Raw genomic sequence first — 23,726 nt, 5'->3', positions numbered from 1 at the left:
GGCCGCCCCGGCTGCTCGGCCTCCTTCGGCCCCCCCAGCGCAGCCCCCGGGGCGCCGGGCGGGCGCCGGGCGGACGACGGCCCTGCGGGCAGCCTGCCCCTGCCCCTGCCTCAGCCCTGTGCTACCCCCGCTCCTGCTCTGGCTCCTGCCCCTCTCCTTCGCCCAGGAGTGCCCAACCCCCCTGGGGCCACGGCCGGCAGAGGGGAGCCCCCAGCCCCAAGGTGCTCGGAGAGGCTGTTCGTAGATGTTTGCCCCGTGTTCTGCGACGGCCAGAACCCAAGGCCTCGGCGGCATCATCCCTGCATGCCCCCAGCAGCGCCAAGCCACAGCGGGGCTCCAGCAGGCCCCCAGCCCAGGCGCAGGGATGGAGGCTGTCTCCCAGCTTGGCACCCGCTGCAACCCTTCCTCCGGGACCGAGGAAGTGGGCCGGGGGCAGCGACTGCAGACGGAGGCTGCAGGTGCAGGGAGGATGCCTTGGCCAGGATGGGCTCTCCCTGCGCTTGGGGCTTGGAAAGGAAGGAGATGGGAAAATACGCAGAGGGAATCAAAGGAAGAGCCTGCCATTTCACAGCCGCATTTCAAGTCAAACTTGATGCAACCCGATCCTGCCCCAGATGGGGCATGTGGCTTCCTCCGAAGCCTGGGACCAGAGGACGCCGGCCTGAGCTGGCCGCTCGCCATGGGAGCACTGCGGCGACCAACAGGAGCAGAGCTCTGTTTACAGACGCCCCAGAGCCTCGGAGAGAAGCCCACAGCTCGTGTTCCAGCACTGCTCACTCTCAAACCCAATGGCTTCTTCAGTGCCCCCAGCTGGGGGAACAAAACTGCTTCTAAATCACAGCTTTAACGGTAAAACCCTCCAAAGCAAACAGAAGGAGGGTGGGGAAAGGAGCTGCCCAGGCCGGCTCTCGGCCCTCTGATTAGAAGGGTTGGGCTCCCCTGACATGAGGAAACTCTGCGTTCGGTGTGTGCTCAGCAGCCCCTGTTCATCTTACACCTTACCCAGCACAGGGAAACAGAAACATATTGAAACAGCAAGGAACCGGAGGAGCTAAGCTGGCTTTGGTGGGCAGAAATTAGCAGGATGCCAACACTCTCTTGGGATAGTCATTGCAGCCTGGTGCAGGCTCCCTGTAGGATAGTGCTCGGCATTAAAAGCCATAGATCAGCTGGCAGAAGGTCCAGCTGCACCAAAGCGCATTGACACTGGCCTCTCAACATGGCACAGGAGGAAGACCTGGTGCACATCACGCTGGGAGCAGGCTGCATTCGGAGCCACTCTCCAGAGTTGGGCCAGGTTAGGCTGCAGCCCAGCTTGGTCTCTGATCCAGCTCGAAGCACATCTGCACAAGCACTGATAAATGAGAGATACTGGAGCCAGAGCCCTTCTAGAGCCAAGACTTAGGCCAGATTAAAGTAATTGTAAAATCAGGCTTTTGAAAATGTTTCTTCCTCCTGGGGGGTCTGGCTCCTCCACCCACTGTCTGGCAGAGACCAAAGTTAGGCACGTGGCATTGAAACACCTGCTCCCACGTGTGCCATAAAGGGCATGTTGCACCCCAGGACATGGAGCCTAATCCTGCTCAGCAAACACCAAGCAGTGAATCATGCCTGTGCAATACTAGGCAGCTTCGAAGCGAGCCCTGCGGTTATTCCCTTTATCTTCTTATTACTCAAAACTTCCTGGAGCGCCAGGAAAGCACTGCTGGCGGTAGTGGAAACAAGCAATGGTGGGGAGGATGCTGTTTCATGGTGCAGCAACAAAAAATGCCAGGCCAGCAACATTTGGGACCACTTTTGTGAACCCAAGGGAATGAGAAGTTCAGTTTAGGCCAGCACAGGAAGCTCCATGCACTGACTCCATTCCCAGTCGTGGCTGGCAGGGTGCAGGAGGTGTAATTCAGGCTGTTCAATGAGACATTTAGACTACCAGTGTGTGCTGCTGATGGGTGGATCTGATATTTGCTCAAAGCACATCAAAATTATCAATCTACCAATGCAGTTTGTGTGGATTCCTTACCACCCAGAGTGGTTGTATCACTTGCATTCACTTGAACACAGCGTGTTAATTTTAGTAAAACGGTCTCTGTCCCTGTGGGAACTAAACATCACAGAATCACAGAATCACAAAGTGGTTGAAGTTGGAAGGGACCTCTGGAGATCATCTACTCCAAAACCCCTGCTCAAGCACAGTCACCTACAGCACCTTGCCCAGGATCCTGTCCAGACAGCTTTTGAGTATCTCCAAGGAAGGAGACTCCACAACCTCTCTGGGCAACCTCTTCCAGTGCTCAGCCGCCCTCACAGCAAAGAAGTTTTTCCTCATGTTCAGACAGGACTTCCTATGTTTCAGTTTGTGCCTGTTGTGTCTCATTCTGCCACTGGGCACCACTGAGAAGAGTCTCGCCCCATCCTCTTTAAAACACCCTCCCTTCAGATATTTATGTGCACTGAGATTTCCCCCCTCAGCCTTCTCTCCTCCAGGCTGAACAGGCCCAGCTCTCTCAGCTTTTCCTCGCAGGAGAGATGCTCCAGCCACTTCATCATCTTAGCAGCCCTTCGCTGGACTCCCTCCAGTAGTGCCATGTCTCTCTTGTACTGGGGAGCCCAGAACTGGACACAGCACTCCAGGTGTGTGTGGCCTCACCAGGGCTGAGTAGAGGCGGAGGATCACTTCCCTTGACCTGCTGGCAACGCTCTTCCTGATGCACCCCAGGATACCATTGGCCTTCTTGGCCACAAGGGCACATTGCTGCCTCATGCTTAACTTGGTGGCCACCAGCACTCCCAGGTCTTTCTCTGCAGAGCTGCTCTCCAGCAGGTCAGCACCCAGCATGTCCTGGTGCTTGGGGTTATTCCTCCCCACGTGCAGGACTCTGCACTTGCCTTTGCTGAACTTCATGAGGTTCCTCTCTGCCCATCTCTCCAGCCTGCTGACTGAGTGGCAGCACAGCCCTCTGGGGTATCAGCCACTCCTCCCAGTTTGGTATCATCAGCAAACTTGCTGAGGGGGCACTCTGTCCCTTTATCTGGGTCACTGAGGAAGAAGTTGAAAATAAGACTGGACCCAGTCCTGACCCCTGGGGGACACCGCTAGCTACAGGCCTCCACCTAGCCTTTGCGCCACTGATCACAACCCTCTGAGCTCTGCCATTCAACCACTTCTCAATTCACTCACTGTCTGCTCATCTAGCCTGTACTTCCTCAGCTTGCCTATGGGGATGTTATGGGAGACAGTGTCGAAAGCCTTGCTGAAGTCAAGGCAGACAACATCCACTGCTCTCCCCTCATCTACCCAGCTAGTCATTCCATCATAGAAGGCTCTCAGGCTGTTTAAGCATGATTTTCCCTTTGTGAATCCATGCTGACTACTCCTGATCACCTTATTATCTTTCATATGCTTGGAAATGGTGTCCAGGGTTAACTGCTCCATCGTCTTCCCAGAGATCGAGGTGAGGCTGAGTGGTCTGTAGTTCCTCTGTGCAACATCTTAGACTCTGAGTAGGCTCCTCAACTTACTAAAGCTTTTTGGGCAGAGAAGGGAGTTGGAGCATGTTCTGCACCAGAAGGGAACTCTGTATGGATAGCAGAACCTTCAGAGATTATATGAGCCTGCAGCTCATGGCATAGTTTGGCATGAACTGTCCCAAGTATTTATTCTCATGTGTCCTAGAAGGACATGTGACAATATGCTTCCCTAAAAGGGAAGCACTCCCTGATGAGCTCCCACATCCAGTAGTTTTCAATTTATACAAAGCTGAAACACCTTTGCTGACAGCAAGTCACAGGTGCCTGTTGAATCTGTGGCTAGGACCAGCAAAAACAGATTTCTGGGGTGTTCACCTGAAGACCTCAGTGCCTGAAAATGCTCTTTTTTGATCAATCATGTCTCAACTGATCACAGGATGAAGAACTGCCCTTTAGTCCACAGTGAGATGCTGCCACTTCTGACACTTCCATGAAGATTTTGATGGTGGTCCTGGACAGCAGTTTCCTCTGTGATTCTCCAGGGCAAATATGAGAATCAAGAGACATGAACCAAGCTGCTCTTTTGATGGTGAGGTGCTGGTAGTTGAGGCCTCATCTGCAGATGAAGACATCTGCTTCATTAAATTTGCAGCAGGTCTGCAACTGTCTTTTGTTTCTGGAATGAACAACATGCCCAGAAGCAGGTCTACCTCTTGGCAAGGAAGCCTTCTGTGAGAGGTTCTCCTGCAAAGGGGATGGGCAGAAAGACTCTGGAATACGGATGAATAAATCACTGAGAATGGGTGGCAACAGTGTTGGGGATCAAAGTGCCTGCTTTAAATCCACGTATCCCTGGTACGAAGATAGCCTGTTACTGCAGATAGGAAAAAACTTGTGAAGAAAAACCATCAGGAATGTAGACAGAGAAGAGGGATGCCGAGAGGTTATATTACCAGAACACCTTCAGTGCTGACGCTACAGGACTGATTACCCCAACCGTAATTACATCCATGTTGTGAAAGAGGGCTGAGGTCTCTGAGGGTGGGGAGGGGAAAGAGTGCTTAAAATTGTGGTCTCTTGTGAAGTACAAAGGACAGACTTAGTAAGCAGGTTATCTCAGTGTGGGTCCATAACTGAACAGAGGAGTTCATGCAGTCTCAGACTGACCGTGACAGAGGTTTTCATGGGGTATCAGGGGACCAAACTGTGACAGTCATCCCATTGCAGATGTGATTCTAGGTGTTACATCAATCACATGCAGATCACTTATTTGAAAATGAATAACCTTCACTTCAGCCAGAAATTCTCTCTAAAATCTACAGGTCATAAACATGTTCAGGACCGTGTCATTTAAGGAGAAAAGTATCAGGTATTTAAAGTACAAAACAGAGAAACACAAATGTGCCCAAGCTCCTCCCAAACCATCCAGGCTTATCCTTCCTGTCTTTAGAAAGCAATTGTTCAGACATTTCAGCCACTGCCATTTCAACATGGGAAAGATCACGAGTGGGAGCATGGAAACTCTGATATGCTGGGGAACCAAGGCCTCCTGTTTGTACTTCTCACTTCTGGACAGCAAACAGCTATCATTTGCCATAAGATCACTGAAGGACTTAATAGCCTTGCTGGTACAAAATAAGATGCATGTCAGTGAGCACTGATAGAGAATGTTTAAAGTGTTGCAAGGATGTTTCACTCTCCATTGGGACCGACAAGGATACTACTGTGCTACAGGACAGCTCCTGAAAGTTATAACTTGATCAGAAGGATGAGCAGCCTCCTCTCTACACTGTATGGTGTGCAAAGCCTCCCCTAAGGGAAAAAACAAGTAGTAAGTCAAGTTGTCAATGTCCAAGTGACATAAGTGAAAAGGGCACTAGGAAGACCTGCTGACACAGTGTCTGTGGAATCCAGCGCTAAGCTGGGGTACAAGGTGGACAACAGTTGGCCCTACGCAGGAGAAGATATGGGTGATGGATCTTGAACTCTACAGACCTAAGAAGTTGACCGTACAGGGCCTTGTGAAAGTGTTTATGAAGAAACTTTTCCAGTGATGGTAATGGTGTTACCTTGAGAAAGACTGTCTAAATACTAGTGCAGAAAACATGTGAGGGAAGAAGAATCTTCACTTGGTTCTGTGTGCTGGCACCAACATAGGATGAACATTGTACCAAGGAGAGTGATGGAAAGAGAAGCAATTGGTAACAGTTTACCCCATGGGAGTTACCTGGCCTAGTTTGCAGTAGCCTAAGAGAAAATACCAAGCAGAATGACAGAATACCCTTCGGTGGGACAGCACTGGATCAGGTACCACATGACATACATCCTTTCCTCCCTCCCCCCCTAAATTGATTTTGAGAGCTGATCAGTCTCTGTTGGTACCAAGACTGGAAGAGTAAACTCAGTTATTTTTGGTGCCAATAAAGATGGGGACAATCCTGACCACCTGGGCTTGTCCAGTCAAACCCATGAGTCAATAGCAGATGATCAAGTCGAACCACTTGTAGAGCTTTCACAGGTTTCCAAAGTCCAGAGGTGTCAACAGGACCTGGCCAGGGCAAGAAGAAATGGGAACATGATCACATGCCACATCTTTTCATTGAGAAGAACTGACAGCACAGGTGAAAGTATTCTCTACACCCACACAGCAATCATCAGAAGGGACACAGCTTGAACATGCCCACTGTGGCTATAGAGTGAAAAAGTGGTCTGGAATGGCAGGGAGTGGGCACACCCACCGGGTGAGCAAACACTTGAAAGAACAGCAGATTCTTCTGAGGAGGAAAACCCGGGCTCTGCTCTACCTCAGGCAACAAACATGCTGTAACTCTGCATTCCAGCTACACCCAGGGGCGGCACGAGGCACAGGACATGCATCCTAACCTCTGACCAAAACAGCTAACAGCAGTCTTCACTGTGTCTGAGAGAAGGAGCTCTGGGGAGAATAAGAGTCAAGACTGAGAGAAACTAGACAAAACTGCGCAGTTCTGATTTAGCAGATTCCAAGCTTGGCCTTAATGGCTTTTCATCTTGGTCCACACCAGTACAGTAGTTGTCCTCAAACAACAGTTGAGTGTTTTTTCTTCCCAAAGCAGGGAAAGTCACTCCCATCATCAAATGACTACAGCATCAGCAGTCACCTCAGGTAACTTCAGACTAGACAGCTACTCCAATCGTCTAAGCTCCCTTCATAGCCAGTGAAGATAGACAGGTACTAGAGAAGATACATTTATTTTCCTCTTTTTGAGCAGAGCAGACAGAAGTTTAAAAACGAGAGCAGAAATGCATTTCTCACTGTGCATTCTGCTGCCCAGCTTTCTCAGAGCTCATATTCTGCCTCTAAATACTGTAGCAAAGAAAAGTCAAAACATGCTTATAACATCTTGCCAGTGAAACCCTTTGAACTGAAATCAACCCCACACATTATTGCTGGTATTTCTTGGGCCAAAGGATTGCTGAGCCTTCAGGATCACTGTTGCAATTGCCTTTTTTTTCTCTCCACACTTTCAAAAAAAAACCAACCAAACAAAAAAAAACAGTCTTGGATAGATTTGCAGAAACAGATTACAGATATACAGTTGAGGAGAGTTCTGCCTATAGGTTGTAAGCAGCTGAACACATAACAATGTGTTCACAGCCACAGTCCAGCTTCTCAGGGAAGACAGCAGAGTTTTATTCCCCCTCTCCCATGCTTACAACATAGTTTATGCAGTCAAACAAGAAGAAAGATGGCTTGTTGTTTTTTTTTCAAGAATCTGAGTGCACGAAAATTGGGTGCTGCAGGCTAGATGATTAAGTACTTTAGAGATACTCCAGCTTTCTCTGGAGGAAGGAAACTGTCTGCTGCCTATGGAACCTGGGAGAATGCATCACAATCAAAACTATATTTGAATGAAAAACTAAGGAAAAACATGTCTTTGCTCAGTGGTGCTCCTGGTTACACTGCCCTTCAAACACAAGCCATATTTTAGATTTTGGTGGCAAATACCATCAGAGTGGCTAATCTGGTTGATGATATGAGTTCAAACCCAAGTTTTGCTTTCACATGTTTGTAACCTACCAATTTCATATGCTAAATCACTAGGGCAGTCTTCCAAATTCTTCTCACAATTACTGCGTGCCCAGTAGAACAGATGAGTTCTTTCATCATTTGATGCTAAACAAACAGCTCATCTTTCTGCAGCACAGAGCTACAGGCTATACATTTAACTTGCTCTGCTTTTGCAGTTGCTCACACTCAACCTAAGCTAACTCAGATGTTGACTCCTTGGCACTAATACTATAGTGAAGATCTTCCACAAACCACAACATCAATATTGCTGGAAAACAAAAGAAAAAGCCCAGAGAGGAAATAAGAGTCCAGACATGGCTATAGATCAAAGCAGATTATTTATTTATGAAATTGAGAGTAATGACCACTTATAGAGCAATGACAAGCCCAAGTTCCTTCTTTATTCTTATTTTGAAATGAATTATCTCCATTGCCTCAAAGCAATTGTGCTTTGTTATCATCTGCCTGTTCCACAGTACTCAAACCACATAATAATACACGCTTCACATTTTTGAGGACAACGAAGCACCTTTTTGGAGTTCCACAGATAATTACTTCTTCATTTGATAACTGCTTGATACTAGGGAAATCATTCAAGCATCTTTATTTCAATGTTTGCAGCCGCTGGATTCTGAAAGTCACATACCTCATTAATCCTCCCAGAAATAAGCAAAGTGCAGTGTGTTCTTACATTACAAGAACGGCTCCAAAGTAAATCACAGACGCAGCTGTTGCAAATAGAAAAATGTAATTTATAAAATGGCTGATAAGTATGGTAACTGAAATTTAAAAATAAACCTCTACATACAAAAATATACTGGCACTTTATGAAGGCACAAGAACTACCTCAGGCATCCAACCAACAGACTTTGGTACCAATCAGTATAGAAGGGTCCCCATTCCCAAGGCAGCTTGATAGAAGAAAAACCCTATCAAGGAATACACGATAGGTATCGTTATGGTAAACATGATTACAATACTTGCCCTAGAGACCTCAGCATTGAAGCAGTGCTGTGTGAGAGCAGTGCTGTGCGGTTCAGTGCACATGCCCATTCTGATATCAAGCAGGAATTGGGCTATGCCGAGCAATGATGTGTGGCATATCCTGTCACTGTTGCAAGGTGGAAAACCAACAAGAACTATTGTTCTGTGAGAAAAACTGCCAGCAGTTGTGTTTTTTCCATATTTATGTTTCTTCCCATTAGGGACAGGAAAGATAAGAGATACAAAGCGCAAGCAGACAACAGAACTTGGTATGAACAGTGCATTCTCGACGCACTGAGCGTTCTGTAGTGCACAAAAGAAGAGTGGGTGCAGAGACAGCTCTCCACATCCCAGTGATACATGTGGCCAGGGTCAGGCTGCACACTACATTTTCTTTACTTCTGGTAGTTTCACAGGTGGCCATCCCTGCAACTTATAGTATGACACCAGCTGCTTAGGCACTTCAGCCAGAACCATCTGGGAAAGAGCTTCCCGGGGAGCCTGCAAGGAGAACAGTGAAAATAAATCAAAGATACTGCAGAGAAAGGATTTATCAGCACAGTGACATATTCTCTTATCAAATTCAAAGTGCACCCCCGCCTGTCAAGCGAACAAGGCTGAGAAGGCAGCATGGTCTGCTTCTCATTCATGTCTCTCTATTTCGAGAGTTCCTTGCTGCAGTTTCAGGAGCATTTCCAGTCAGTCTCGGCGAGTACTGCCACTGAAAGAAATCACTTTTTCCCATCCCTGCACTGCCGCAACCCCAATCCCAAGGTGACACAGCCTTTATAGGACCCATACCCTGAGCTAGGCAGAAAACTGACCCAACCACTAGCAATCTCTTTTATTTAGGATTAATTTTCATTTGGCTACACTCTTCAATCCAGTTCACTGTATGACATTCATGAATCTTAGTCTCAACAGAAAAAGCAGGGAGAAGCTGGGGAATGACAGGATTTCTTTCGACAGCAGGGGAGTCCAATATCAGCTTAAACCACTCATGGAACTTAACATCAGAAACAGAGATAAGGCCTAGTATGGCCCCAGTCCGTTGCCTAAACGGTTGCATTCCAGGAGGGAAGAGAAAGCATCTGCTTTTCCCCTCTAACTCTTAGTATACTGTCTCTTGGCCACTCAATCAACAATAAAACAAGAACTCTTTAAGAAAAGCTGCAAGGGAGTTGTGATAAGGCACTCAGTTTCTAATGGAGAAGCAAACACCTCACAGCTTTCACTAGAAACAAGCAGTTTGGACAGCATTTCCTGTGACAATTTGCTGAATTCATACATTACATCATTAATAAATTCTCCAGACCAATGAAAATTATTTGGATGCAATAACTGCATACATACTGGCACCAGGACTCTTCTGAAGTTAAAGATAACTTACATTTTTGAACTGCCGGAAAGGCACAAACTGAACAATGTCTCGTGCAGCTGGTTCTCCTGTCAAGGACTTCAGAACACCATTGTCTCCATCAAGGAACTCCATTGCCTTGAAATCAGCTTCACCCACTCCAACAATAATGATGGACATCGGCAGCTTAGAGGCATTAACAATCGCTTGCCTAGTTTGGTCCAGGTCAGTGATCTCTCCATCCGTGATGATCAGCAAGATAAAATATTGCTGAAAAACATAAGGAAAAAACACACAGAGTTCAGCACTAAAACTCACATAATTGAAGGCAAATGGAGCAATTTCTTACTCTGAAAAAGAAAGCAGATGGTGTGGTGAATAAAACAAAACCAGAGCATTAAAGGAACTTATGCTTATTCCAGTGTTTTCATATGCATATCGCCTTTCCTTATGCACTTCAGATTCCTTCTGTATAAGGTAAAAAAACAGAAGCTTAAATTCAATTTTTAAGTATAAAGAATGATTATATTCATTGGCAGAAAGTACTAAATATGAGTGAAGTACTACTAAATCAACAAAGCTGCCTACAAAACTCACTGTTTGATGCTGCTTTATTCACTGATGTTTCAAAAAGGATGAAATTTAATATTTTATATCCTTGATTGTAAGTGCCTCAAAAAAAGCCTTCTTTTTGGCACGAGTAGTGACATGAGTTTAAATTAGAAGTGTCAGAGATCTCAAAGCACGGCAGTGACAAACCTCATGACACAAAGACACTCTAGAGACAGCAAAAGGGAAGGCACACAGGAACCTTTCTGGAAAGAATAAAATACCTCAAATCAAAACACTGACATGGTAAAGTGTTAAAATTTCCTTCTGTTTCCAAAGGCTAAGGTTTACCACCTGATTCTGAAATGAGCAATCACTCTTTTATAGCAACTATTTACAGACTAAAAATTAAAACAAAAGAAAACCAAACTTTCAATTCCAAAAGCAAATAACACAAGTGTGATTATGGTTGTACCCCATTAGACAGATTCTTTATTTAAATAGTTAGGTTGTCATCTATAATAAGATGTAGAGACATTTAACATATAAAGAGAAATAAGATTTCCCCCACATGTCAGGAAGGCCAAGAAATACTCTCAGAAATATAAACTACCAATCTCTCAGACTGAGCACCCCATGGCATGGGAAATGAAGTGAACTGGATGTACACACAGCTATAATTATTGATACAGCTAGACCATGAAGCAAGCATGACAGTGTACCTCAAAATTCCTTTTAATTGGGCCGTCAAAATGAAATCAGTGAAGCATATCAGGAGATATGAGCTTTTTGTCCTTAAACAGACTGAAGTTTTAAATTACGGAGTTGAATTTTAACACCAGCCATGGGCATACAAGCACACAGATAAGACATGTGCAATGCAACCACAGGAGTAGCACGAATGTCCTACAGTGCTTTTAGCAACTTGCATATTGATTTACCAATTACCACACTACTTTGTTAATCTGGCCCTCTAGATATCCTGATTTGCATGCTAACGTGGCAGGACAAATGGTCAAACCCTCTGATATTATTCAGGTCTTCTCTGTATATATATTGTTGAGTGCAAAATTGTTTGGAATAAAATACATGGGGCCTCCTTATACTGTGCATTCCCTAAAGGTTATGAAGCTTGTCAAGAGAGAGGTTAGGGTGAGGCAACTGCTGACACAGTCCACTTGGTCTAAAAGCCAACACAGCTCACCCATATACTTCAACAGAAAGTACAACGCCAGCAAACTGCAAAAAGAAGAAATAAATATCACTGAGCATCAGAAGCTAATATCAATATGAACCAAGTACAGGTACATAACAATATGAACCAGGAGAGTACTGACATCCTCATTTTAGGCTGGGAAGAGAGAGTCAAACTTGGGGTCCTGAGCAAGGAAAAAGAAACCACTTTACCGTTCCACTGCATCCCATCAAGAACAGGGAAAACAGAAACACCCCCCAAAGACAGATCAACAAGAAAGGACATAGACTCACAGAAGCATTCCCTTGTTGCGCTGAGTGTGCTGCAAACCTTGCCACATGGTTTATAATAGGAGAGAAGTTGGTTGGCCCGTAGAGTCGGACCTGAGGAAGGATCTGGCGGTAGGCATCCACTATTCCTTGGATCCCTGTAATATAAGGAAAGCAAGCTGCAACAAAAGCCTTGCAACTTCCCCACCAATTCTTTTCTAAGCACTATTAAGTAGTATAGCAAGAGATAACAACTCACACACAGATGTGAACTCCTAATGGACAAATGATCAAACTGCAGGATAGCAGTGAGTATACAGAGCACACTGCTGAAACCAGTGGGCATCTGCAGAGATAAGATTTGCAGATTTCTTCCCCATCCTGTATCTTCACATTACTCTTTGTGACTCTAACATAAAAGCTGATGGGAGTTTAGGGAAAAATAATCCAGTGAAAGCATGCTGATGACTAAGTTTACCTTGTCCTTTCTACCTTCCAGTTTGTTTTGTTTAATTGCTTATACTCTAACTAGACAAAAAGGTCAGAAGCTCTCTGGAGCAGTAACTGTTTATTTTTCCTTGTGTGCATGCTGGACAATGATTCCTGATTCAGGATTCAAACGCTTCTATAACAGAAATAGTAACTCCTAAGGTTTTTCCTATGCAAGAAGCTTTTATCAAGTTTACTAAATTAAAAATTTTGGTTTTAAATGGTGCACGTTCTTGTGTGGATGCATCTAAATAGGCCTGTTCCTACCTTATATTGATAGAGCTTCATTTGCCACTGCTGCTCACATTGCCCTCCACGCAGGTTTTAGTGTGATAACTGTGCTGCTAAGATTCTCTCAAACCACAGTGCAGGGGCCATTAACGAGCAAGGACACAGATCCCAATGAGGCAGACAACGCTGAACTGACCAAGCAAGTGCCTGGATTTTAACAATGAATCTCAGATCCCATTGTTGTTGGCCTCAGATCAGAGGGAAAAAAACTGAACTGAGAAAAAATGCTCATTCGAGAACAATTTTGTATCACTGCATGCTGACATAGTTCATAATCCAGGTTACAAAACAGCCATTAAAAATAGTTAGGAACAACTACAAATAACTACCACAAAAAAAACATGGCTGTAAAGAAAACAAGCTTTTAAGGCAATATTTTCAAAAGATAACATTCAAACATATACACACTCTGATGAAGTAACCATAGTCCCTAACAACCTTAGCAGATGGTTGCTTTGGAAGTACGACTAGAACAGACAGGCTAATCTCAAGTCACTGCCACCCATAACATACCAAAAGCAAACAGGATGCAGCAACAAAAATTTCAGTCCAGACTAACAATCAAATTAAGTTTGGACCCCTTCACTGAAGCCTATGCAGACTGCACAGAAGTCTTCATCAACACATGTTCGCTCTTGACAGTGTCCAGATGAGAGTAAATCTAGTTTACTGCGTGTCTTGGGGCTGCATCTGTTTTTCATTAGTTATGAAAGAAATGCAATGCTTCAAACATTAGTCTCTCTTTACTAAAGTACTAATAAAGAGATTTTCTCACCTTGACAATAAGGGTTGCTGGGGTTGAAGTTCAAAGCAAACTCATGAGATACCTAGGAAAGGGGACATTACAACCAATCAGGGAATGCAGACGTGCACAGAGCAACTTCACGGTGTTCTGAAGCCCCTACCTGCCAGTTAGGAGGAACCTGAGCTCCAAACCCAAACGCAGGAAACAGCTTGTCCCTGGAGAGAAAGGCAACAAGAAAAAATGTTTAAGAACCTTTCTTTAATACCTCCCTATTCTGTTTTATTCCCAAAAAACAGTTGAAGACCAAGATTAAATTCCTGCCATGAAGAAGGGACACGCTACCTAGTTCTCCTAGGCCAGTCACCAGTTACCCAAGGGTTTAAGGCATGTAGCTTGACAGTTCCCGGATTCCTTCCAACACAGCATCCCACAGTACTCTCAGGGGATTTCAAAGTAGCATGAGAAAAGCCAACCCAATCGCAATATGGCTAAAGGACAGAGCAGGCAAACATGCTGCCCCCAATTCAAACAAGGTATTCGTGTTTGAAATGCATTATCAGCAACAAGGGATTAATGAGAATTAAAGCTGTGCAACAGAGTAATCCAGGGCCATAAAAATGGCAGAACTGGAAGGATAAATGAAGCAAATAAAATTATGACATGCTGCCACTGCCTCCCCTGGCAGCGACAGGTGCAGCAGGAAGAAGCAGCAGCTCCTGAGCGATTCCTCCCAAGGAAAGGGAACACCACAGTCATCCAGATGCTAGAGCTGTGGAACAAGCTATCAGCCTTTATCATTGACACCTGCTATGACACATTTTTGATGTGGTGGCTAGATCAGTTAAGAGCTTCTTACATACGTGTCATAATCCTGGACTACACTTCCCACACTCCAGATGGCAATCAGGTACTCATTTATCCCATCTGGGCTGATGTAGTGGAGGGAATCTGGTGACTTGGGATCTCCATTGGAGCCAGTGAAGTCTATACCCACCTATCAGTTGAGAAAATAATGGCAACAGATCACTGAAGAATCACCATGAGCAAATGAGAAAAAAGAATCATACCCAGAAACAGAGGGTAAGACCAGCCCCACATAGCTCCTTCCTCCTGCACTAAGGCAGCCCTGTACAGGGACATGCAAACAAGTCTACACACCTCTTCCCCCGGTGTACGTGCATGTCTAAGGTAGAGTCAGCCTTTCCATTGCTAGATCAAGAAGCAATTACTCAAAAGAAATTTAAGAACCCCCAGATACATTAGAGTCACTATTTAATTGCAAAAAGTAAAACCATGAAATCACTTGCTTTCTGCAATGCTCATCAGTTCATAAGAACACACACCGCAAATAAAAGAATCACCTAACTTCATTGCTTTTTTCCTGTCATTTACCAAGATGTGCAGTGGGCAAACAAACTCACTGTAAAGTTAATCTGGCAGCCTCCCATGACATAGTCCAGGAAAGAGTAATCTCTTTCGATCTAGAGGAACAGACAGACAAAGTTACACCTTCTCCCATGCAAGCAGATTTCTTCATGATCAGAAAACAAAAAAGCCAAACAAACAAAATCCTTCTACCTTGCAGGATTTTATCCTAATAATGCCAGAGTTTTTGTAGCTCTTTTTCTTTTGTTTCTTCTCAGGATGAATGCATTCAAATTCCACCTACAGAAAGTAAGTATGCAGGAAGCAAATTACAAAATAAGTAACACCTGCATTTACAGCATTGCAAATTATTGAAACCAACACAGGGTAAAACACATGAGGAAAGACCTCAGAAAAGCTTCCCTCATCAGCAACATGATGTTGTGTCATTCTGTGAGCAATCATACAACAGAGTTGTCATACAGAGGGCAGAAAAGTAAGTCACAAATACGAGCATTTCTCTTAACATGGTCAGATTCTTTCTTGGTTAACAGAAGGGAATGAAGATGAGGAGACAAAGTCTTGAGGAAAGAGTTGGGAACAGGAAGAGGTTATACCTATTTCACCTACATTCACAAGTGCAGTGGGATCACTATCCTGGACAACACTGTTTTGCTTCATTTGCATTAGTTCTGATTTCACATGGGCTAAGGAAAAAGGCAAGATACTTCCCCCAGCCTTAGGATTACAACCGCGAAAATCAAGTTGTCTGGCAGTTGGAAGCTCTCTGGGGCTATGTCTTGTGTGGGGATTCATCTGTCTGAATTTAGAGCAGATATCTGCATGAGAATCAGAGTTCAGGTTTCCACTACAGACAACAGAGAGAAACTGGCACCACTAGCAAGTCATTCATCTTATTCTAAAACAGAAGCCCCAGAAAAGTTAACAAGAGTGCCACTTGGAAGTACTATTTCTCTCCATTAGCTAGAAAGGTGACCAGAAAGCTAGTGAGGATGACCAGCTCAGGCACAGATGTTATCTGAGATGAGCTCCACCTCTGGGCTCTTCTGTTAAAGTGTGAACAAGAAGCCCTTTTTTGTCTCCACTTGACTCAACAGAGGCAAAAGCAAGCAGAACTGCTGGAGAAAACGGCATGCAGCCAGCAGACAATGGACTCAAGGATGTCTTTAGGTACAAGAGTGGTAAAAGTACCCAAGAAAAATGGAGCATTATACTCCCCATGTCAGGTTTTATTTCTCCCAGATGCGTACGTACTGATACAAAGATACAGGCAGAAAAATATCATTTTTGGAGCAGCAACTAAAAATATATGTATCAGAAGTTAATATTCAAAGGGGGTTGTGAAAGACTGAATCATGGACTGGAGTGAGGGAACTGAGAAAGCTCACCGGAGAGCTGTCACCCGCTTTCTGCAGCTGAGTCAGGTTAGTTTCAAAAATGCCTATCAAGTCATGCGACCCATCGCTATCATGATCTGCGCACTGTACCTGAAAGGGAAGAGACAGCAAGCAATGGGCAAGTGCACTGCATTAGGGAGAATGGCAGCTCCTCACCACACGCTCTCCTGCTTCCAGCAGCTTTGCAGTGACGCTAGCGAATTCCCCTATCAAATCTGAACTGGTGGTGTCATCCATATCACTAACTGAGACCTGACAGTAAAAGAGTGAATCCCAGTTAGAAAAAAGACGACACACGATTGCTCACCCATTTAAGTATGCAAAGTGAAAGTTTTGCTTTAATTAAAAATTTTCCCCAGTTCAAAAAATGAGAGGCAATAAAAACCTCAAAACCAAAAAAACCCACACAAACATCTCACAACCCAAGAATTTGAGATAATTCAGGACAAGGGACACAACTAGGATAATGGAAAGAACTGATAAAAAGCGTGTTATCCAAGCACTTTCTGAAGATATTCCTTTTTTATGCCTGGCAATAGCATGGAATTATAAAGAAACTGCAATTTCCATGGAGCACTGTCAGTCATTTTCTGTATCAAACAAATTATAAATACTTATTAATAACCACTTATGTTTACATCATCATGAAAGCTTGACTCTTCTGAGCTAGATAATGCAAAAGAGCGATACATTTAAAATAAAAAATGCTAATAACTGTGGCTAAGAGCACACACTGTAAGATGTACACTGGCAATGGTTTCCCATGAAATCAGCAACTAAAAGGAGAATTTGTAACACGCACAACACATAAGACTGCAGAACGCAGGTAATTCCAGAAGCAGTCAATCAAGAAACAAAGTTTTGAACAGCTGCTTTCTCCCCTGTTGCAGTTCACACACTACACAGATTCAAAAGCTCTCTTTCTGGGAACCGCTTTTAGTAACAAAGAAACTGATGTTACTCCAGTATAAATCCTAGTGATAGTTTTCTCCTCAGGATGAGGGAACAAGATGAACTCATCCATAACACCTAGATGAGGATGTCAAATTCAGTGGTTAGATCACTAAAGTGGAGGACAGGGTTCTTTCAAGACTACTTACTGCCTTTGATCCACTAGGGATCTTCCACTGATATCACTGGGAAATCTTTACAAAATGCTGGGTGAAGTGTGGCCTAATCTAGCGTGTTCAGGAAGCACCACATCATCATTCAGTCCCCTCAAAGGGAAAAAAAGGTCACTTCTGAGACTGCAGTCCCCCCTTCTCCCCTTTATCCTTTCCAACCCATCAGTTTTCCATTCCTCTCTTCTGCACAGTCCACCAAGAAGCAACTCTCAGTCTCCTCTCTGAACTCCATTCTATCTCTCAGTAATTCTGACATTTGAAACATGATCTAAAAACAATTCAATTATGTCAGGGCTTGTCTACTCAAGGATGCTCTTGTCAGAGACCAAGGTATGGATTTATAGTGCAGGGTCTCCTTCACACTAATGCTGCTGGAGAGACTGTTACAGAGAACTTGGCAGTTACCACCTCCATGCACCTCTTCTCCTCCCCCCCCCCCTTGCTCCTGTTTTCAAGTTGCTCTTTCTGCTGTGGCAATAAAACTGTATTTAGGCCCAGTTCCATTATTAGCTCACAGCATGATCTGGCTTAAAACAAAACTCCTTTTGCAAGGGTTTTCTAAAACTGGCTGAGATTCACAGCGCGCAGCCTGTAGAGCTGTGCTGCCACAAACGTGTGGAAGACATGACACGGGACAGAAATGCCAAAAGCTGCCAATAACTGCTTTCTGAAACACAGCCTAACTTTGGGGTCAGCTAGCAACACTGCAGGGCACTATGCGTAATTATTGACTGATGAACTATTACTATTTACTGAGAAATTATTTCTTTGCAACTGAACTATTCAATATTCATTAAGAACATTGGGACACATTTAAGTAAAAGGTCCCTTTCATCCACAAGACAAACTTCCAAAATTCAAAGAAAACAGATTTTCCTTTATGCATATGCCATCAAATGGATGGACCGGCAGGTGGGGTTTGGTTGTTTTTTTTTTTTAATCTCACATTTACTATCAGCATTTAAACAACTAGGTGGGAGAGAAGCTACTTTCAATTGCCCCCTTTTTTGAAGAAAGGCTTAAGGAGATTAGGTTGTGTCACAAATTTGAGGTGGTTCTAAAACAGAAAACAAGGAAAACACTACTCTGCATCACAATGAAGAAAGAATTACTGAAATATTAGGTAACATCATTAATTTGATTAAAAGATTTATGTTCAAATACATATTCAGGACAGACTTCCCACTAAATAATCCTCATACACAGCTGGCAAAGCCAATGTTTACGAAACACATCAAACTGACTTCAGTATAAGGAGTTCTCCATTCACTGACTACTGTGTTTCATGCATAATTTTTCCTACATAATTTTTTGGAACCCCCAAACAAGAGTTTCAGAGCAGCAAATACCAGATGAAGTAGCTAAGAATGGCTAACCTTTCTGTAAAACAACTGCCCTGTCCCAACATTAAAGAATGGTTTAACTACCTAACATAATTGAAGGCCCCACAGCATTTTTCTCCTACTGTTCTATGAAATTCCAGCTCAATATTGTATTTTTTAGGGCTGCTAGCAACATGCCTGTCTGTTAGTCTGGATTTCCCATTCTGACAGAATTTTCTAATCAGTAAGTGAAGTACAATATATTCCTTTTTCACAGATGCATTGTGAAACTTAATGGAGCACTTGCAAATGCACCAAGAATTCTGGTTGAAAGTAACAGCAAAAATCTGTCACTTTTTAAAAGCAACTCATTCCAAAGTGAATTGCAAAGCACAGACAGCTTCTAAAAAAAACAAACTGATCTGGACTACAGGAAATACAACCTCATGTAACAGAACGCCTGAACTGTGTTTAAGTCAGTTTGGCAAAGAGATACTTATTATCATTTGCCAAACTCCTTTTCACATTTGCTGTTCACTTTGTAACAAGAGGACTTCCTTCTGAGCTAGAACTGCCCAATGATAAAGCTCACGAACACCACTTAGAACATTGCCATACATTCAATAACCCCAGCACACTTGAAAATCTGTTTCCAAGGTAATCATCTCAGTAATTCTTTGGATTTGCCATGCTGCACAAATAAAAAGATTAGCATGCATGCTTTATGCTAAACCTTTAAGATCAAACTTCCAGCATTCAATTTCTTCATTGACATCATGGGGCAGGAAAATTCTGCAAATGAAAAGTGTTTAGGAGTTGAATAAGCAAAGAGAGACTTTACTCACTTAGAACTATCTATGGCTTTAAATGCCTTTACATTAACATTGCATTACTTAATAACAGAAATTTCAACACATTAACCTGCTATGAAACTTTTTTTTGTAGTAACTTATTATAAGATTTAATTGTTCTGTTACCTCCATAATCTGGGACCAGAGAGTCCCATATGCAAAACCTCAAGGAACTGCAGTTCTGACTCAAACCCAAATTTCTAGTTAGACCAGAAAGAAGTTTGGATAAGCCCCTGTTTATGTGAATGGATGAAGTGGAAAACTGCATTAAGACTCTCTCTGACAGTATTGTCAGCCATTCAAGCTTGTCCAATATATATGAGTATCTCAGTTAACTTAGAAATAGTATATTAGGGAAGGGGGGAAAAAAAAAGCCAGAATAGTCAGATAATTAATCATAATTCTTCTTATGACTAATCATTAGAAAGTGCGTCACTTCTGCATTTCCCAGCTTCTCAGTTTGACAACTCATGTTTTAACACAGGTTTCATATTTAATAGACATATAATCACTTATCTGCCACATTATTATTGTAGAAAAGCAATCTAAAAATTTAAATATGACTAGACAACCTGATAGCTCATAGTTAATGTCAACAACGAGAGGGTTACTTACAACAATAAACACAGAATTTCTGAAGTCTGTACCTTGATAGGTTTATTAAAATCTCCACCACAGAATGTCTGCAAGGGAACACTGAATTTCCTCCAGCATGGATTTAAGTTGTTCTTAATCACCTTAAAAATTACAATAAATAATATAATGTGAAGGATGCTGTGCACAAATTATTAAGAAATTTAACATGAGGGTTCTGCGCTTCTTCTGGGGCAATCTATAACAGCCTTAGTGAATTGAATCTAACAGACCGCAACATGCATGAGAGACCAAGCAAAAGGTAAGGTGCTATAAGAAATACGGGCTAGTAGCTGAGGATAAAGTTAAATTTTACAACCGAGCCAATCTAACACAGCTCATCATCACCGAAAAGGGGATGTTCTGCTACTCTTCGTCTCGCTTGGTGGGACTCTTCCCTGAACCAGTCTGACCCACTGACAAGGCAGAAAGTAAACAATTTTCTGCCACACCAGTGAGCTATATCCTTTTTTGGGGGTACATGACAACTTTTCTTGCACAGCTGGTGCAAGGCATGACCAGGAGTGGGACCCCTGCTTTTGGCAGGAGCAGGCTATCTGATCAACTCAACAATAAGAAATACATCAGTGTAGAAACGCTACCTCTGATCTGTACACCAGCTGCCATGTTCCAACATCACTCTGCTTGTAAAACTCCAAAAACGGATCTGATTTACCCAAGAAATCCTGCAAACATAAAACCCCCACAGAAGTAATCAATCTCCTGTATTTTATTCAAATGAGAAAGCTAGCTAATCATTACATACCACTCTACAAAAAAGCACAGTCAAACAAACTGCAAATTTGTTTTCTTTTTTTATTTTACTTTACTATTTTAAACTGCCTCATTTTCAAAGTCATCACAATATACCAGTTCCAAGACCGAGCCTCCTCAGACCATTTCTGTTACCATAAATCATGCCATTTGACTGTGCAGTGAGGTCACTGATGCCCTGAATCAGTCCTTGACTTAAAACAACATCAATATAGCACACCTACATCTCACCCTTTTCTTCCTTATATAACATTATAGAAAGCCCAGTTCACTGCACAGCTAAAATATTCCTTGGAGACAATAACTTAATCAAATAAAACACACAGAAAATTCTAAAGAAAAAATAATCTCTCAAAACTTAATACAGTGGTTAAGTTTCCAGGTTGACACCATGTTTTTCAGTGCAAAATCATGTCTCTAGTCCACTTCATTACCAGTAATGAAACGTAATGAGCCTTTTTCCACAAGTGGATTACATAGCTTAGTTGAACGTCGGCAAATACAGTGAGATTCCTGGCTGAAAAGCACTAACTGTAAATATAGTCAACACTTGCAGAAGCATACAATATCATTTACAGAATCAATACCTTTTTGTCCAAGTTTCGAGCTTCAACTTCCAAAGACACAGTTCTGGCATCTTTAATCTCCTCTGCTGAAATCTGCGCCATAAAAATTTTAAAACAAATTTAAAAAACAAAACAAAACAAAACAAAAACAGAGCTCTGAACATACTTAGTGCATGAAAAAAACTCTGTGTATAGTTACAAGAATCTACCTTTCCTGTATGCTACAAGGGCAGCTTTTGAAAACACAATAAAACAAAACCACTGTCCCAGATGACATCAATACATGAAAGCAAGAGAAGTATTTTTTTCCCCACAGAAAAACAGCTCATCTACCGTAATAGTGCCTTTTCCTGCTGGTTTTCCCCTCTTCAGTTCCAAAGGTCGGGTGAACACTGAGCTGGACACAACCTGAGGTTAAAAGACAGAAAATAAATCTGTCAGGTTAGATAAAAAGCAAGCAATTATTCTTCAAGAGTAAAATTATCCATCTCTCCTAAGAGACCTAAAAGGATTTAAATTCATTTTCAAAAGTGACAGCCATCAGAATTTGTGTTCCTGAAATGTTTATGCAGCTTGAAAATTATTTTCTCTCAATATCCACAAAATAGTACCCACCAACATGTCTCCAAACCTAACTTCAGTCTCCTATTTTTGCTTCCCTTGTGACAAAAAAAAGACATTTTCACTATAAGTAGCCAAAAACTAATAAAAATCAGAAAAGACTTTATTTTATCAAGTCTTTTTTTTAATATCCTGAACTCTACCTTTCTTCTCCTACCTAGCTATACAAATGCCTCTTCAGGAAACAAATACAAAATCTCAGATAGTCTTAGCTCCCTAAATTTACTGTCTGATCATCTTTTTGCGCAAAGGACACTGCACATACAAGAACAGCTCTATTAGAGCTCTCCAAACACCACACATTCCTTACTTCTAGACTCCCTTCAGTGCTAGAAGAGCTTCCCATTTTATGCTATTAATTGCAAATCACACACATTTTCTGATCTCCACAAGAAGTTTTTCCAGTGTTTTCCAGACCCTACAATAGAGCTGCACGTGCTCCTTGACTAGCGTTCCCAAAATCAAGTAGAAACTTGAGCTCAACATAACAGTTTTTCTACCTACATCCACTAGCAGCATAAACTAATCTGTTAAACAAGTGTAACAAACAAAACATTTTCAAATTTTAATGTGTCAAAGCCTCGAATATACCAGTCTTTCCTCCCATTTGCCATAATAAAGCCAACAGTTATCTCTACTTTGTAGGTCACTTAACATATTTCTACATGTACCTGTCCCAGCGTGCACTCAATCCCTCCAAGGTAATCATCATCATTTAAATCAAAGGACTTATTATCAATATCATACACGCCAAATTTCAGTTTCTGCACTTTCTCAAAGTAGTAGTCGACAACCAGTTTCTTAGAGAATTCAGGTTTTTGACAGTTCTTTATCCTCTCCGTTCGATCTAACTGTACAAACACAGAGGAAAAGCAGTTAATTAATACGAACAAGAATCATGCTTTCTTCCATAACACTCTTAATCTCCATTCCCCTGGTCTCATCTCTGGTTTAAACGCAGGCAGTGACCGGGGTATGCAAACGTAGCCTGTATGCTTTATATGAACCGACAAACCAAGCCACCGCCATCCCGCTTACCCATGGCTCTGCAAAAAACCAAACTGCATTGAATAGGAAATGTGCTATAGCATGGAGAAATTCTGAATATGTTAAAAAAAAAAAAAAAAGCCATGAAGCACTATATTCCGATTGCATGCTCCAGGGAAAAGGAAAGGGTACAGTCTAGGTCAGGTCGTAACAGGCAAACTAGTGTCCTCCTGTATCTCTAAGGCAATACGCAGACAATTAATGAAGCCAATGAACATCTCGCATCTGGAGTATGAAAATCAGGAACTATTTGCTGAATGCTAATATAACAATTAAATGTATTATGCAACTACTAGGAAAAACAGCACCTAGCAACTTTTACAGTTGTTATAGAAAACTGAATTTTTGTGCGTTGCAATGCAAAGTCGGGGTAACAAACCACTTTTACCTCAGCCCACCGATCGCCTCCCACATCCTGGAGCAAGACGCAGAGGGGATCCGACTTCGAGCCAACGTCTTTGTCGAGGAGGTTTTCGCAAGACACCGACAGCTCCACCCTGGTCACGCACTGAGCCATCTGCGGGCAAAACGCAGGGGAGGCGTAAGAGCGAGCTCCGACGGGGCCTCGCCGCGGAGGCGCCGCTTCGGGGCCTCGCGCCCCGGCGCC

The 23,726-nt window shown here is 43.0% G+C and overlaps 2 protein-coding genes across 6 annotated transcripts in view; both read right to left on the bottom strand.

Annotated features, from left to right (window-relative positions):
• The window catches only part of LOC112977886 (fer-1-like protein 4), an 11,575-nt gene extending 8,142 nt beyond the window's left edge, over nt 1-3,433 (bottom strand). Inside the window, exon 1 of the mRNA XM_026090785.1 lies at nt 3,370-3,433. Coding sequence (XP_025946570.1) covers nt 3,370-3,433 — 64 coding nt within the window. The remainder of the gene's footprint in view (nt 1-3,369) is intronic.
• Nucleotides 3,434-7,838: 4,405 nt separating this feature from the next.
• CPNE1 (copine 1) overlaps nt 7,839-23,726 on the bottom strand; it is a 44,191-nt gene continuing 28,303 nt past the window's right edge. For 2 of the 5 annotated variants that reach the window (XM_026057555.1, XM_026057559.1), the window contains exons 2-16: nt 23,508-23,636; nt 22,744-22,923; nt 21,785-21,859; nt 21,473-21,544; nt 20,714-20,797; nt 20,126-20,215; nt 16,173-16,271; nt 14,977-15,063; nt 14,820-14,879; nt 14,259-14,392; nt 13,559-13,613; nt 13,429-13,480; nt 11,898-12,031; nt 9,894-10,130; nt 7,839-9,004 (exon numbers count right to left, since the gene is read on the bottom strand). In XM_026057555.1, coding sequence (XP_025913340.1) covers nt 8,888-9,004; nt 9,894-10,130; nt 11,898-12,031; nt 13,429-13,480; nt 13,559-13,613; nt 14,259-14,392; nt 14,820-14,879; nt 14,977-15,063; nt 16,173-16,271; nt 20,126-20,215; nt 20,714-20,797; nt 21,473-21,544; nt 21,785-21,859; nt 22,744-22,923; nt 23,508-23,636 — 1,605 coding nt within the window. In that variant the 3' untranslated portion in view covers nt 7,839-8,887. Of the gene's footprint in view, nt 9,005-9,893; nt 10,131-11,897; nt 12,032-13,428; nt 13,481-13,558; nt 13,614-14,258; nt 14,393-14,819; nt 14,880-14,976; nt 15,064-16,172; nt 16,272-20,125; nt 20,216-20,713; nt 20,798-21,472; nt 21,545-21,784; nt 21,860-22,743; nt 22,924-23,507; nt 23,637-23,726 lie in introns of those variants that run through there. The other 3 variants (XM_026057547.1, XM_026057560.1, XM_026057568.1) reach the window with 3 other exon arrangements.

This window comes from Apteryx rowi, unplaced genomic scaffold, assembly GCF_003343035.1.
Source record: "Apteryx rowi isolate R43461 unplaced genomic scaffold, aptRow1 scaffold_0, whole genome shotgun sequence".
NCBI classification, from domain to species: Eukaryota; Metazoa; Chordata; class Aves; order Apterygiformes; family Apterygidae; genus Apteryx; species Apteryx rowi.
Note: the sequence above shows the minus strand (reverse complement) of the source record. Positions and strands in the feature narration are given on the sequence as shown.